Raw genomic sequence first — 17553 nt, 5'->3', positions numbered from 1 at the left:
CAATAATCATCAGTACATGAAAAGCTCAGCTGCCATTTTGAGATGAAATCGAGATGAATCATCCTTAGGCTCAGACGAATCTGCTTCCTCCCCTTTTGCAAACTCAATGTTGCCTAAATGGAGAATTGCAGCCACAACACGGAAAATTGCATCCTGAGGAAATAAAATTTAAACAGAATGTCTGCTGGTCAATAGTTGCTTTTTTTTTGGGGGGGAGAGGAGAGCAGGAGAGAGGAGGGTGTAATAAGATAAAATACCTGCTCTTGAGCGCTGATCCCAACAACATTCATAGCTTTCCTTGTTGCAAGGTATTCCTTAGCATCGTCTATCCCATCCAGCTTATAGCAGTTTGATTGATTTAGATAATGAAACGTGCTTGGATTTCCCAACTTGAACCGCTCAATGTCCTGAGAAAACATCCATATGAAAACATATGGACCAAACATCCAAATCACTAAATTGATTATAAGATTTTGGGTCAAAATAACTACAGCAGAAACCATTGTTAAAGAAATGGTAAATTAAATGAAAGAGTATAAGAGTAAACTATATCCTCTATAATTTATTGTAATTAATTGTTTATTTTCTTTTATGTCCTAAAAATATATATATATATATATAGAACAGTAATATTTAATAAAAGATATACAAAAACATTTATAACATGATATTAGAGACCAATTGAAGAAACTCTATCATTAGTTATAAATCCTATTCGACCTTCATTGTCAAAATAGAAAATTAAAAAAAAAAAACTAAAATGATTAGATTAGCCTTCATAGCTGACCACTATAGATCAACCACCAGCAATTGCTACCAACCACCAGTAGCAACCAAACCGGACTTCATTGCCGGCAGTAGAACCTTTAGTTGCACATCCAAAAACAGCCGCACTGCAAACAGATGTAGTCACACAGCCAGACGGGTCAGCGACCAAACATAGACACGACCCTCTCTACTCCATTGTTGTTTGTTGCGATGCCTCCTTTCGCAACCAAACACAGGTGTGACGCCATCTATCGCATGCTATTCTATCACGAAGCGCCAAGAAGTACGATGCTTGCCCTTTTGTGCCACCCTCAGCTCCAACCTCTATCCAGATGAACGACACTCACGAAGACGTACTCAATGCACACTCGTGACAAACGGTAGATACAAACGGCGCTCATACAAATGGCAGACAAAGATGAATGGTGCTTGCCAGATGAACAGTTCTTTGCTTGTACCATGCCCCTATGAATTGTGTCTCTGCCCTCTGCTCTTTGCCCTCTACTCTGTGCACAGTGTCCCTACCATGCTCGTGTCTTTCATTGCCTCGCGCCCCTGTGCATCCGAACTCATGCCTTTCTGTCCAGATCCAAGCTGCTGGATCAACCGTGCAAAACTAGATCAGCTACAAATTGCAAGTTCCGTCCACACACAACCACTTGTATTCTTGGTAGAATCTCTTTTATAATGTTTTTCTTTTAACCTTAATTACCGTACAATACTTAGAAAGATGTAAGAGATAACATCTCAAAATACTAGAGCATATACCCACAAAGGAAATCCCATCACCGAATTTCAATCAATCCAGGTGACCTAGTGCTTTCCAGGAAATGATTATTTGAGTTGATCCCAATTAATCTAGACCACTCTCAAAGGTAAAGGTAAACTCAACCATCTTTTAGATACCGGACCAAAACCCGGAGACCACATTTGATACTTTCGACAAAGAGAACTCCATGACCATGATATGACTATGGAATCTCATGGCTCCAGAAAAATATGCTAGACCGGATGTTCCTACCGACATAAAACCAATGTGGGATTCAATTGGTGAAACCTACTCCAAAGTTAAGAACATTGCACATATTTATGAGCCGACAGTCAAGACATGGTCTATCAAGGAAACAAGTCAGTAATGAAATTCTAACTTGTTAGAGAACTTGTGACAAAAACTGGATTAGTACCATAGTTTGACCATAGGGATGCAGCTCGATTTAAGCAATTTATATAAAAAGACCGTATATACCTATTTCTATCAAGGGTAAATCCTGAACAAATGAAGTACGAGTCCAGATTTTGAGAAAAGAGAAAATGTTATTACTCAATGAGGTAATTTCCATTATAACAGGAGAAGAAAGCAGAAGAAGAGTTATGTTAGAATCTCTCTCCATCAATAATTCAGTCATAATTTCACAAAACTCCAGACCTTGTTAGCAAGCAAATGAGATAAGTAACTCTAAGAACTCAACTCCGTGAATAGATAGCTGGGATAATCCTTGGTGTACATTTTGCAAAAAGCTCATATACGCTAGAAAAGTGTTAGAAATTGCACTGAAAGCCTAGTCTGGGATAATCCTTGGTGTACGTTTTGCAAAAAGCTCGTATACCTAGAAAAGTGTTAGAAATTGCACTGAAAGCCTAGTACTTCCAGCAAATAGTGGGATACAAAAATACCTCATAAAAGATTCCTAAGCAGATTCATAAGGCTAACCAACGGGAAGAAGGAGCATATGTCGATCTTACTGTTTTCAAGGTCAATATTGAATGACCACAAAGTTGATTGGAGGACCTTGAGAAGTTTACAACCATAAGTTTAATAAAACACTCAAATATATATTTCTTTTCATACGATTTGAATGTCTCAAATAAATCCTGTGGAAAATTTTTGGATTGTAAATTCAGAAATCACAAATCATATGATCAATACTAAACATTTTCACATATATCTTCTCTATTCAAATTATAAGAAGATTGTCACTACAAATGGTTCCCTAAATACTACTGGTAGCAAGAAGAACATTAAGATTAATCCTATCATTATCCTAGAAAATATGCTATACATTTCCAAATTAATCGCTAATATTGTATCAGTCAATAAATTATTACGAAACTTGAACTGTAAAGTAACAAAACTTATAAAGTAAGTGTTATAAACCAATTTACGCACAATTGAAAGAAAGTGCACCTACAAGTAGCTTACAGAGTATTACAATACTAAAAAAAGCCACCAAATAAAAGAATTATGTTAAGAAAGAATGATAACCTACTCCTAAAAACATATATTGATGTAGATTATGTAAATTCAATTGTAAACAGAAGTTCTGCTATAAGTTTCTGCACTTTCTTGGGGATAATCTAATCACCTGGAGAACTAAGAAATAAAATTTACTTGCGAAATCAAGTGTAGAATCAGAGTTGCGGATAATGGTACAAGGGGTATGTTATTATTATGGATAAATTTTTTTTTGAAACATCTTAGAACCAAGTGAGAAAATCTTATGCACCTATAATATGACAACAATACGGTCATAGACATCGCTCATAATTCGGTGCAATACGACCGAAACGAACACATCAAAATTAATAGATATTTTATTAAAAAAAAATCTTGACGACGGTCTGATTTGTACTCCTAACGTACCTACCAATTCTCAATTGTCAGATGTATTAACAAAATACTTAAATAATCTAACATTTCAAATTTTTATTAGCAAGTTGGGGAGGGGCAATATCTACTCTTCAACTTGAAAGAAAATGCTAAAAAAATAGTAAATTAAATTAAATAGTACAAGAGTAAATCATACCATTTGAATTTTTTATAATTAATTATCTGTTTATTTTCCGTTCTACAAAAGCTGCATATATATATAATTATAATATTTAATAAAATAGACATTAAATAATTATTAATAACTATTATTATAATAAGGCTAGTTTATTATGCTAGCTGCTTTCCGGAAAGAATAACTCAGCCAAGTTATAACTATAAAAAATGGAAACTGAAAAAAATAGTATTTCAGTATTTTTTTTTATCCTCAATCTCTGTAACAGTAAAATGACAGAATTACTAAATTGTTATTTTACCACTCAAAAAAAATATTTTTAAAAAACAAGACATTTAGCTATAATTGTCCCAAACATAAAGAACTTGAAAATAGTAGAAAAAAGATAAATTAATAATTTAAGTTTTAATTTTTAATTATTTTTATTTTAGTTCTAAATTTTTTTGAAACAATTTTCAAATTTTGTAGTATATTTTAAAGTATTGACCGCATAAAAAATTATTTTTGAAGTATTTTTCAAAGGCCTTCTTTCGTTTAAAAAAAAAAAAAGTTACCATGAGAGTCTCCCCAACTTCATCTCGCTGCTCTCCCTCATCACTCATCTCTTTCCAAATTAGCTTATTTTATTTTTTATGTAAAATGAACACAAAACCATGAAAAAAGAACTCAGATGAAAAAAATTAAACACAAAATCACGTTTCTACAGCTATTCTCCTCCTCCTTCGTCTTCCTCGTCTTCTGGATCGTGAAAATGGAGGCCAGGTTCTCGTCTTCCATGGCGCCCACTGCTAATTTGCAGCTTCTCGTCTGCAGCTCTTCTCATTCTTCTTCTTCGTCTCGCTGAGATTTGTCCTTTTCGAATGGGAATGAAAGTACCCACTGGTTATTTACAGTGGTTGCATCTAATTCTTCCTTCATCCGTATCTTCCTCGAAAACCCTAGCCTTTGCAATCTCCTCTCCCGTGTCAAAAAGATTAAGCTGTCGAAGAAAAGGAGTAGTAACAGCAGAGACAGTCTCAGTCTCCGCATTCCTTGCAAAATCCGGTCAATTTTCTGACTGACCACATCGAGGTTGGAGAGGAGACCACTTGGCCCAGACAGAGCAAGGAGAGACAGAGTGATGAGAGAGAGAGACAGAGAGAGAGAGTGTGTGTGTGTGTGTTCGCGCGCGCGCGTGTGTGTGCGCGCAGAAGGGGGAAGAGAAGAAGATGAAGACCACTGCCTCATAGATGCTCTGAGGTACAGACAAACTGTTGAAAGGAAAAGGCGGTACAAGTTATTGCTTGGACTTAACAAAGAACGTGATAATGTCCGAGGAAGGAGTGTGGGTTCGAAACCCGTACCTAGTAACCGCAAGGCATTCTCCAAGATGTTCATGAAGAAAAGCTGAAAGAAAGTGATATTTGGAAAACTCAATTCATCTGAAGTCATTGAAAGCTCTGTACTTGCTACCCAGAATAGTCGAATAATCCAGGAAGAGACAAAGCAGAAGAAAGGGAGCCATCGGTATGATCACTGTCGAAAACTAGGCACACAAAGGGAAAATGCCGGAAACTGCATGGGATTGAAGACCGGCCCAGAACCCAAACAGTAAAGAAGCAAGAGGAAACATAACGGCAGGAGAAGACTCTACTCCAACAAAACGAGTTCTGTTCAGTAATGAGCAGACAGAATTTTTCTAAAAATTAATCAATTCCCACCAAATAAATAGCCCGGTTGCTGATATTGAATCAGTGGCTCACTCAGGTAACTTCATAAATGCTATAACTTCAAGGCAGAAGTTGGACAATAACTGTATCATAGGCTCTGCTACTTCAAATCATGACTAGTGATTTTGGGGTCCTCAAGACTTATAACCCTTGCTAGAATAACATGTCTGTCAAAATTTCAGATGGGTTTTAGCACGAGTTGTTGGAAAGGGTTCACTACTCCTATCCAAAGATATAACCTCGAATACAATACTCCTTTTTCCTAATTTAAGTTGCAACTTAATATTTGTTAGTGAACTCAAGAGTTGATTTGTGTTGCTAAATCTTATACAGACAGTTAAATTTCAAAAACTAAGTTCAAGGAGGATGAATGACATTACTGAGGTGCACTTTGGATTCTATATTCTCAAGAGTAGTATGAAAGTGCAATTATGTTGTGGTACTATAGACTCGAACAACCCAACTTTAGTTATTTATAAAGATATGTTCTCTAATTATTCATCAATAAAAATTTTTAGAATTCCAGTGTGAAATGTACCAATTTGGAAAGCATACTCGTAACTCCTATTAGGCTCAATCTTATAGAGAATCAAGCGCAATGATTCTTATTGATGTATGGGACCTTCCAGATAAAAAAAAAATATTACTAATACAAGATGGTTTGTTCTATTTATTGATGATCACACTAAAATCACATGAGTATATCTAACGGAAAAAAAAATCTAAAGTTGAGGAGATATTTCAAAAATTGAACACAATGATCGAAATCCTATTTCATAGAACTGATAATGTTATCACACGAGTATATGTAACGGAAAAAAAAATCTAAAGTTGAGGAGATATTTCAAAAATTGAACACAATGATCGAAATCTAATTTCATAGAACTGATAATGTTAAGGAATACTTTTAACAAAGTCTTCGAGTATATCTAGAAACCAAGACATTACACACTGAAGCTCATGTATTGGTATACTCGAACAAAATAAGGTTGTAGAGAAAAAGAATTGTCACATCCTAGAAGTTGTCATATCACTCATATTCACAACTCATGTTTTTGGGGAAAAGTCATACTAACTCATGTTTTTGGGTATTATCAACAGAATACCCTCATACTAAACTTTCTAAAGTCAATACAAAAGCTATTCATGATGTTCCTCATAACTAAACTATCTCATCTATTCCACTAATAATATTTGAGTGTACAACATTTGTCATATTCATTCACAACACTGCGGTAAACTTGAGCCTAAATCAGTATAATGTCTCTATCTTGGATACACTCGAAATCAAAAGGAATACAAATGTCATTTGCAAGTAACAGATGGTCCTAAACCTCTAGGGATGTGGCATTCTTTGGAACCACTATGCCCCAAAACTTGGCATTCAGGGGTAGGGAGAGCAACAAGAATCCTAGATTTGGCATCAAATAGGGAAGACCAACCAACTTTGTGATTGAACAAGAGAAAACAATCAAGCTATAGAGTCATAACCTACCTCCAAAACTTTGCAAGATCATGGTTTTGAACCAAAACATACCCATGAAGATTGCCAAGAAATTGTGAACACAAGGCCAGCCAAGAATGGAGAGGTTCTTGATTAAGGAGGCCTTGGGTTCACAAAATCTATTAGAAGAAATAGAACAAAACCGTCCTAGATTATAGTTGCCAAATAAGGAGGATGTGGATTTGATTCTAGGATCCTATAAAATTAGTACAATTTTCTTTCCTTCCTAGGAGACTCAACTTAGAAGAATTCTTGCCTAAATTGTTGGGTCACTGCTCTTGTGACCCTCTCCTATATATTTGTTTCTGGTGAACGAATAAAATTAATACCGAATTATCAAACAACAGTGTTATTGTTTTTGAAAAAACTTGAAAAGTTCAAGGACTATTGTGTATCGAAAATAACATTTAGGACGAAAATGAAAAAGAGACCAAATGCTACGCAACCAGCCAGCAAAGGCACTAACAAACGTAAGACATCATAAATATAGCTTGCTATCTTCCTATTAAAAAAAACTTTCTATTGACAATAGATAGCATGAGGCTCAAGAAAATCACATTCATGCCTCCACTCTGTAGACAAAAAAAAAAAAAAAGAAATAAAAGAACTTTGTTAGATGTAGAAAAAGAAATTACAATATGGAGGAGGGGAAGCTATTCTCTATGAAGAGATGGAGAAAAAAGCAAAACAGAAAACAAAGAACACAATCTACTTGAAGGTTAGGAGTTCGAACTTCACTGATGATATAAGACTCTCCTATTTATGGATATATTATGAGTTGACATTGACTGGCCTATAATATTGAATCCAATAGGACTGAGCGCTTAGCTCATTAGTTTGTTGTTAAAACTGCAATGACTAAGTTGCATTTAGTCTCAACAAGCATATCATGTTTTTGAATTAGAAGAACATTATGATACAACTAGATTTCCTTAGTTGGATAGTCACATTAGTTGGATAGTCACAATGAGTTATATTCGATTTATCATTTTATTCATTAAAAAAAATCATATGGAAGAAACACCCTAAAAAATGTGTGATTTAGCCTGAAAAGAAGCAAAAACACCATCCTCTCCAAAGATCATTTTAAATTGAATTAATTGACTAATGAATTGTGTGGAGCATAAATTTAATTGGACAAGTAATGCTACTCTAATAGTACCCATCTAGTCCAACAATATTTGTAACCAATAATGTCATGCTAATTGCTTGACACAGTTTTAAATTTGCACTTTCATAATAAACCTAAAAAAAAAAAATCATTGACATTGTCTTTGCATCATGTTTACAATAAGAATGTCGGTTGCATTAGGGAAGGGCAATGAACAAATAAGCCAAAGCATAACTGCAAGTTCTTTAGAAAAACAAAAAAGCAAAATTGCAGGTTGTCATACAGAAGAAATCTATCGTTGCGCTAATCATTATCAACACCATCTCATTTAGACGATCAAGTCTCCACTCTATAAACTTAAAGAAGAAATTTCATATACCTCTGCTGGTGCAGCACAAAGCATATAAAAGCAATGATAATTTCTCTCTGGATCAGACACTTGACAAACACGGGATCTTTCTAGCAAATAAGTTCTGATAGCAGCTCCTGAAATTCTCCCACTTTGATCAAATTGAATCTCCACAAACTTACCAAAACGACTGCAAATATATTACTTAAGTTCAGTGTTATTTTTGATAGAATAAGGTGATTTCCAGATAAACTATAAAACTGAAGGAGAAACGAAGTTTGGGATCTAATCAGTACCCACCTTGAATTGTTATTTCTGAGAGTTTTTGCATTACCAAAAGCTTCTAGAACTGGATTAGACTACCAAACAAGAAAAAGGAAGAAAATATGAAATAAACATGAGTGGTTATTTCTGTTAATTCAATTTTCTAGAAGAAATTATGACATCTTATAACCAACAATTGAAGTATGAAACTGATATTCCACCAAGATGAAAAAATAAATATGTAAGACAGGGATGAAAAGAAATTTTTTTTTAAGAATAAAAAAGTAATGTATAAAGAAAACTTAAGCACCTCTAAAACCTGCTGCTCCACAGATCGCCCCTCATTCCCAGCTCTCCCTCCCATGTAAGCAAGAAAATGCATAAGCATCTTAGTACTCTCTGTTTTACCAGCTCCGCTTTCCCCACTCACCAAAATTGACTGGCTTATTCCCTCATTGATCATTAATCTGCAGGAGAAATTGTTAAATGATTGTGAGACACTATAGAAACCTGCAACACCTGCGAATGAAACCGATAGTCATCTGAAAATATTTACCTGTATGCGGAATCTGCAAGAGCAAAGGGATGCGGGCTCAACTCAGCAAAGGCTGCCCCTTTATATTTGCCCATTACATCATTACCATATAAATGTGGTAGCCTTTGAAAAGGATTTACAGCAATCAATATATTCCCTGTGTAAGTCTGGCATCAACATAAGAACTTTTAGCTCAAAGTTGACTAAGAACACAAAATTTCAAGTGACTTGAGCACCATAGAATTCAATGTAGATTAGAGATTGGAAAAAGAAGGCTCTACCATGGCTCTTACAAAAGGAGAAAAAAACATTCAAAATTATGCCAAAATGGCGTGAAATAGATAGCATAATTAACACCTGACATGTATAAATTATATCTACTAAAACAATAAGTTAGAAATAAGAAGATGGTCATGAATTGTACAGCATATACTCACATATATTTCATTTGTATCATATCGACATTTTAAATTATGCAGGACTCCTGGTTCATGTAAATATGCAAGCTTTGTCATGTCATCCACACCGCCTTCAGGAAATTCAGGATCCTTTGGATGGACATCAGATGTCTTGGCAACAACCTAAAGTTAAGAAAAAAAAGATACATGCCGATGAATAGAAAGTAAGCACCAAATTTTATAAATAAACAACCAACATTATACAACTAAAACAGACTCTCCATAGAAAATTATTAAGTGAAAATAATACTTTTCTTGGATACAAAGTGACACTGAACAAAAGAAGAAAATTTAGAAACCAGTATTTACGAAACATCAACCCCAAAAGAACCATTCAAGCCACAGCCCATCAAATTACTTGATAGCGGTTCTAACTTTGCAGGGAATATCCCCTCTTTTGCTCAGTAACCAAGTTGTAGAAGTTCAATAGTCTTGATAGAAAAATAGTCTCCATTACATGTTGTAAATGTAAAAGAGAATTGTCAAAAGAAGCACTCACAGACTTCCCTGATGAACAATTTATTGTTACTTCTTCACCATTAACTTCTTGGACTTCCCCATCAATCCAAGTTTCTTCTGGATCATCAACCCAAACTAGAGATCCAACCACTAGTTTGACCGGAGCCGCCTGCAAATTGAATCATCCTTTATGAAGTCAAAGTAGCTTGAGTCTCCATGTTAAACATAGGATGTGAATAAAAAAATGGGTTGTCCGTCTGTAGGTATAGATATACGTTATATATTAGCGTAGTAGCAATGTATATCAGATTGACTCCAACCACTAGGTTAAAAATGCTTCTCCCCTCAGCATTCTTATGAAACATGTTAGATTTGATTAGGAAAATCTAAAGGCCAATCATCATTGTATGCCTATTACAAAGTATTTCGTAAATGAACATTATAAAATTTGGTTTCCTAAAAATTTCACTACATAACTCAAAGGAAAAAGAAATTAACATCAGCACAGTTTTTCCTCAAGTAAACCGGAGGGCAATGAACTTTCCACTTTTAAGTATCTTCTCCTCTATTTCTAGAACAATAAGAAGGAAAGTATAATTACTTTTCTATCAGAACCTAAGAATTTTACCAGAAATGAAAAAGAAAAGTAGAATCATTCTTAGTATTAGTTTGCACTTGGCAGTAAGTGTTAGTAGTTTACCTCTCAGAAAAGCTGCAGAATACATTTTCACCATTGTCCCAAAGTTTATATTTCACATTCTAAAAGAAAATAAATAAAAATGCAGCTGGCTCGTAAACTATTTTATAATCATTTCAACAGAAATAAAATTCTAAAAAACTGAATGTTCCCTTAACAATGCATCCAACTTTTAAAAAACTGAACGTTCCCATATTACTACAAATGAAAGAGAGAAAATTAAGATTACTAAATCTAGAATTTCTTACTTTCTATCGGAACTAACGTGAATTCTCTAATGTTTAAAGCATGTTATAAATGAAAACTAAAAAAATGTAATAATTATCTTCTCTAGCTCGCCAAACTAATAAGCTAGCGTCATATAAAATGTTATTTTATATATGAAAACTAAAACTGAACGTTGATTGATGCAGTAAGCTCTGACATATTTGAAGAACAAGGTTCCAATAATAAAATGTAATAACACAAAATCCGAAACTAGAAAAACGGGAAAAAATGCATGACAATCAAAATCGGAAACAGGGACTCCTACCATCATCCAGCCAAATTTTATCAGATTTGGATCCAAGGTAGCGGCAATAAGCCCTAGGCTCCGTCTACAACCAGCCACGAGCCAATGCCAATACCAACGAATCCATTATCGATTTCTTCAAATCTAACCAAAGGAAACGTCGCAATAAAAAGATCCAATACGCCCTAACTCAAATGATATTAAAGCTCCAACCTTCTCCCTTCTTTTTCCCTCTCTCTGTGTAAACGGTGACTGTAATGATCCTTCGTATCTCTTTACGGCTGTAGATAATTGTTTTCAATCGAAATTATGCACGGGCGAGGGAGGTGAAAATGCTCACGCAGAGGATAGATAGCTCACTACAATGGGGGACATGGAACCACCATACTCTGGCGATGAGAAAACCAAACCTAACAACACCACTCCTCCGCAACTATTTTCTCTTGAATGTTCTCGCGCTTTCAGTTTCCTGGACTTTTCTCTCTCCCTCGTTTGGAATTCGTTTTTCCGGTTGCAGGCAAAAACAACGTGAACGCGTAAACTCTAAGATCGTTGTGCTTAATTCCTAAATTACCCCTCATTTTGTGGAGTATATGCAAAAATACCATGGAGTTGCAACTGTTGCATTTATTAAAAAGAAATTTCTTATTATTCTTAAAAAAAAAAAAAAAACAATTACTTCGTGCCATGTGTAAAATTTTTATATATTACTTTATATATTTTTTTAAAAAAAGTTATTTGGGTTCTTAATTTGTACATATTTTTTAATATTAGATTATATTAAACACAAATTTCTATTTGTTAGTTTTGTTTAATTTAAATTATTAATTTTGGTAGTAGTTAGTATATGATATTTTTATTAAAAAAAATGGTTTCTTTCAAAATTAAAATAACTAAACAAAATTTAGGCAAATTCATGAAATTATATGTCAGTATTTTTACAAACATTATGTGTTATTATTTAATTCAATATAAGTAATTAGATAAGTATTTAACAAAAAAATTTAATTTTAAAAAGATATTCAAGTTATATATTAATAACACTATTATTTCTCAATCAACACCAAATACTATTTTTTAATAATTTTTTTCAGAAAGAATTATTTTTTAATTTTTTAATTTAAATTAAATATTACGTATATAAAAATTTAATTAATTATATATTTTTTGTGTATCCAATAGAAAAAAGAATAATTCAGATATTTTTTTAAAATATAGAAATTAATTTAACAAAATATTGAGGTAGGGATTAAATCAAATAAAAAGAACAAAATTGTATTTAAGTCTAATAATACTATTATTTCTTGATGAACACCAAATACTAATTATTATAAACTTTATAAAAAGAGTTATTTCTTTTCTTTTTTTCTCTATTTTCTAAAATAATTTAAATATTAATTAAAATATTTATCATAAAAATTTAATTAATCATATAATATCAGCGTGTATAAAATTAGTGACACGTGATATGATTATTAACAATGCAACTAGTCACTAACTAAGAGAAAGTAATTCTTATTTCTTAATCTTTGTTATTATGATTATATGTATTACTTAAATACGAAAAATTATTTATTAAGTTTTACTTATTATAATTTATAAATTCATTGGATAAACTAAGAAAGAATTTCTGTTATTTCTAATAAAATTGTCATATTTATATGAAAAAATATGAATTTAAATAATTTTATAAACTTTAATAGCAAATTGTAATAAATTTTTTTTTACAAACTTAATTATAATGTGACAAATATATAATTAAAAGAGGATAATAATAAATTGTCCTAAATCTAATATACCCGGTTGTGAATATCTCCAAAATCAAAAAACATATAATAAAAATCATTTTTTAAAAAAAAATAAAAATTTGAAATCTTTTAACACACACACACACACATATATATATATATATATATATCGAGTAACATGTAAGATTTAACGAAACAAAAAAAAAAAAAGAACTTTTTCTCTCTAAACGTTTCAACAGAAGAAGTCGAAAATTCTCATGTTATTTTTGTTCTTGCTACTCATATAAACCTCTACACACACACACACACACATATATATATATATATATATATGCATGTATCTTGTTTTATTAGATTTTCAAATGGGTTTCAACTCTTGTTTCAACAACTTTGGATCATGTAGAAGTTTGATGGTTGCAGACTTTCACAATAGCCCAGCAGGTTTCTATCCTAATACCCAGAAAACTATAGTTAAAGAGATCCCTGTTTCTAACCCCTCTGTTCTAAAGCCCACAAAAGTCAAAGTTCAAATTTTCAAAATGAATGAAAATTGAGATAACCACTGCATGAATAAAACTGTAAAATTGAAAATATAGATAGTATTTACTAACATGTACATATTGAATTGTTAAAATCTATAAAAACAACTTCGTTTTGTTTAATTCTACAACCATCAGATTAAATCCAAGAAATTTCACCCCTGAAATCCAGAGAAAGAACATATTTTCTTTTTCTAACAGAAGGCTTAAAGAGTGTTCTGTGTCTTCTAATTATTAAGAAAAGAAGGAAGAAAGAAGAAAGAATAGGAGAATAGGAGAATAGTATTGGGTGAAAGTAAGATAGCCGTATTGTGTGGGTAAGGTTATAAGGGGTAGATAAGATGGGTTGACAAAATAAATGAGTCATGGACCTACATGTGCGTACGAGCGCTCTCAACCATTATATGATAATGCATGCCATCCTTGTGCAATGTGCTTCTCTTCTATATATATATATATATATATACACATACAAATACATACACATACACATACACATACACATACACACACATATGTGTACATTGAGTAGACTCAAGAGTATTAACTACGAGTCCTTGTCAGCCAGGGAATCCCAAGAACCATCGCCATAAATGTCTTTGTATGCATGTAATTACACTCCGCTGCAAACTTCGAACTCTGCAAAACTAGAAGCCAATTTGGATGATAAGACCCTCAAGTTTTTGTTTGCTAACCTACCCTACAGACCTCTATTCACATCATAACCATGTGAATGAGCAGTAAACAGTTGCCAAATTTTGTCAAACTTATAATTATAACGATCTTTATTGATGATAATGATACTTTGTCATATATACATACATACATACGTGCGTACGTATAATATGTACAATGTATCACTTTGTAAGTGAAGATGCCGATCCATCCCAGATTTGCCAGACTCTATCCTGGAATACTGATGCGCTAATGTGGACAAGCAAGCTACCTAGTAGTACACATATATGTACAAAGAAACCAAAATATATATATATATATATATATATATTTCAATTCCCTATATATAATATAGTCAGTACATGGTGGAAAACTAGCTAGGTGGAAAGAAATAATAATACATAAGAACTGAACTCTGTTCTTCTCTCCGGCTAAATTTGTCAAAAAGTTATGTTCCTTATGTCAGTCATGTTAAAGAACGGATTAAAAATTCAAAAAGATACAAGCATAAACTGATGGATTTGACTATTATTTGTGGACATTGTCTCCTTGTTTTTATCTGCTGGTAAAACGCATTTGTGAATGATGTAATGGACGATGGAAAGAGAGAGAAAATGCCCTCAAGAACACCATAACTAAAGTAATTAAAACTCCAGATTGATTCAAAAGAATTCTTCATGGATTTCAGCCAACTTATCCACCCCCTTTTCTTCTTTTTGAGAAAAGAAGAGAATATCTGGGGGAAAAATTGATGGATATATATAATGAAACAATATTGTTGTAGTTAACTAGTTTAGTTTTGTATGGGAAAATATAATATTAAGAATCTAGTCAAATCCGAGGTGGGGAAAGCTCAAAAACACAAATGTGGTTTACAAAAGAATGTAGGACCACAGGAAGCCCACCATAATATTCTAGCGGAATAAGTAGATTGTGAAATCCATGTTCCAGAAATGTTGCATGTGAGCAGCCATCATATCTAATCTGATCCTTCTCCATTTACAGTTTCATATTAAATGTCGTGTATGTTCGAACAGACACCCATAGTTCACTTCACGAGTCTCTTTTTTGTTTTTATGCTTCCCCATCAATAATTCAAGCTAGCTATACACTCACATATACATGTATGTAGTTGCTCCTAGTTTGTTTGACGTACATGAGCGTGTGTATATACTAGCAATTGTTTGTGGGTTTATAGCCATATTGACCAGGGCCTAATAATTAGTGCTCTCCATTGATGAAGGAGCCTCTGCATCATCTGCAAGGAATTTATGTCATTCACAGGCTGCGCTTCTTGTAAACCCCACCAAGTCTCTGTCCCTCTTTTGTTACCCATCAACAAGGAGAGATCAAACAATTATTTGGTGAGGAAAAAAGGCAAGAAACAGGGTGGGGATAAAATGGGTGGTTTTGCAAGCAAGAGAAAGGGTGATCATGATTATTATGATGATAGTCATAACAAGTCTTGCAGTAGCGAGATTAGGTCAAAGGAGAAGATGATAATGTTGCAGGAGGAAATTGACGAGATGATGTGGGAGAGAGAGGAGGAGAGGAGGGGTTACGAGAGGGAAGTGATGGTGTTTGCGATAAAAGAAGCAGAGTGGAAGAGGGAGAGGAAGAAGCTGAAAGAGGAGGTGAAGAGATTGGGGAAGATGGTGGAAGAGAAGGAAGAGAAAATGAGAGCTGGGGTATTAACTAAAGATGGGTTATTAATCAATAATGGAGATAGTCAGAAATGGAGTACTGAAGAAAAAGATTACTGGCCAGAATTCATAATGGGGAGTAGTTTCTTGGTGGAGCAAATGAGAGAGGAAAGAGCAAGGAGAGATGAGGCCGTGGAGAAGTGGAAGCAGCTCTATCTTGCCATCAAAACTGAGCTTGATGATCTAATTCAGAGAACAAATGGTGATCATCTCTCTCTCTCTCTCTATGTCTCTAACATATATGTGTATACATATGCACATGATGCTTCAGTTTATTTTGCTGCTGTTACAGCATATTGATACTAGCTATTTATACATATAGCAAAGATTTTTTTTTTTTACTCCAGCTTCACTAGTTGAGCACGATTGGATTTCAGTTTTGCATACAAATTCTGCAATTCATGCTTCAGTACCGGAACTCCTAAGAAATACATGACTTTGTCTCCTGTGCAAATTTAGCATTACCTGTCTGAATATGACATTACCAAAACTCCAGAAATCATGGATGGGCCACCTTACCTCTGTATACTTTTTTGTTAAGAACAGAACAACAACCAAAAAAATGTCTCATTTTGAAAAATATCCTGACATTAATTTTTTTTTATGCAAAAAAATATCTTCCTAATACTTAGTCTCCTATGTAATACAGAATCATTTTCCTTTATTTGTGTGATTTACTGCAGTGCCATGACAAAATAGACAGGTTTACATTATTATGTAAGAATTTAACATGTTTAGATAAATTACAATATTTTGAGGCAAACAAACAATAAAAAGCACTTGTTGAATGGTTTGTCTGTGCCACTGTATGTTCAGGAGACAGCTTGTACTGGAGAGCTGAAGAAGAAGAGATAATTGAAGAACTGAGGAAGGAAGTGAAGGCGAAAGAAGAAACCATAGAAATGCTAAAGGCTAGAATAGTTACTATGGATCGTGAAGAATTCAAGAAGGCAAGAGAGATTGACATCCTGAGACAGAGTCTGCGAATCATGAGCAACAACAAGAAGACTACAACATCCCATCCTTCAAAGAGTCTCCACCAGTATTTTCTTTGAAACCCCAGCCGTCTAATTAAATAACAATTTAAGTTTATTAAGTAACTATATTATACATGCATATACATTCTGTCATTCATCTTTTAAGGAAAATGCTAAATGCGGAATCATATCTAAATAAACCGTGATTGCATTAAAATGTTCTTGAGAAAAATTTATTGAAGCAGAAAAAGAAAATGGGTAAGGGTCTAACCCTTGTGGCTACTTCCTAAGACCATTACTATTGAAAGAAGCCTCTTAGGTTTTGCTAGGGTTAACAATGAGCCAAACAGATCTGTATTTTGGTTTGGTAAGAATTTGTATGAGTTTGGTGAAATTAGAACTGGAGCGCAAATTCTACCATGAAAAAAGGGTATGTTTAGCTTAAATCTGCGGAATCCAGATTAAAGAGATTGGTTTTAGCAGCTAGTGGTTTCTTTGTTTATCTATTAATAAACTAAACATATTCCACATATTTTTGGAAGTGATTAATTTTAATTCTAACCTGAATACTTCCCTACATATTTAAAAAGAACAACCAAATGAATAGAATGTTAAACCAACTTAGAGTTTAAGCTCATTCATAAAGTTTCGCTTGACGTCAAATTGGTGAATTTGCCCGACCTTTTTGTGCTGCGAAACTAAATGATTAATCTCAATGTCACATACCTACTACTAGTGCAAAGATATCACTGAAATAAATTCC

General features: G+C 33.5%; 2 protein-coding genes across 6 annotated transcripts in view; one reads left to right on the top strand and one right to left on the bottom strand.

Annotated features, from left to right (window-relative positions):
* The window catches only part of LOC110813938 (myosin-6-like), a 35013-nt gene extending 23329 nt beyond the window's left edge, over positions 1 to 11684 (bottom strand). For 3 of the 5 annotated variants that reach the window (XM_088215332.1, XM_088215333.1, XM_088215334.1), the window contains exons 1-9: positions 11170 to 11682; positions 9981 to 10109; positions 9461 to 9604; positions 9045 to 9190; positions 8799 to 8955; positions 8525 to 8583; positions 8255 to 8414; positions 258 to 407; positions 17 to 153 (exon numbers count right to left, since the gene is read on the bottom strand). In XM_088215332.1, the coding sequence (XP_088071458.1) occupies positions 17 to 153; positions 258 to 407; positions 8255 to 8414; positions 8525 to 8583; positions 8799 to 8955; positions 9045 to 9190; positions 9461 to 9604; positions 9981 to 10109; positions 11170 to 11175 (1088 nt within the window). In that variant the 5' untranslated portion in view covers positions 11176 to 11682. Of the gene's footprint in view, positions 1 to 16; positions 154 to 257; positions 408 to 8254; positions 8415 to 8524; positions 8584 to 8798; positions 8956 to 9044; positions 9191 to 9460; positions 9605 to 9980; positions 10110 to 11169 lie in introns of all 5 variants that reach the window. The other 2 variants (XR_015817657.1, XM_088215336.1) reach the window with 2 other exon arrangements.
* A 3335-nt stretch (positions 11685 to 15019) lies between these two features.
* Positions 15020 to 17320, top strand: LOC110813917 (uncharacterized). The gene is made up of 2 exons (XM_022041196.2): positions 15020 to 16015; positions 16630 to 17320. The coding sequence occupies exons 1-2, from the start codon at positions 15382 to 15384 to the stop codon at positions 16866 to 16868; spliced, it is 873 nt and encodes a 290-aa protein (XP_021896888.1). The 5' UTR covers positions 15020 to 15381; the 3' UTR covers positions 16869 to 17320.
* Positions 17321 to 17553: the final 233 nt, after the last annotated feature.

Source organism: Carica papaya, chromosome 3 (assembly GCF_054855325.1).
Source record: "Carica papaya isolate Zhongbai chromosome 3, ASM5485532v1, whole genome shotgun sequence".
In the NCBI taxonomy this organism is placed as follows: Eukaryota; Viridiplantae; Streptophyta; class Magnoliopsida; order Brassicales; family Caricaceae; genus Carica; species Carica papaya.
This window is presented reverse-complemented; position numbering and strand designations above follow the sequence as displayed.

What these genes read in the sequence shown, in the direction of transcription:
- LOC110813917 (XM_022041196.2), top strand. Translation starts at nt 15,382, where the DNA reads ATGTCATTCACAGGCTGCGCTTCTTGTAAACCCCACCAAGTCTCTGTC. An exon ending in TCTAATTCAGAGAACAAATG is followed by an intron (nt 16,016 to 16,629) that starts GTGATCATCTCT and finishes CTGTATGTTCAG; the next exon opens with GAGACAGCTTGTACTGGAGA.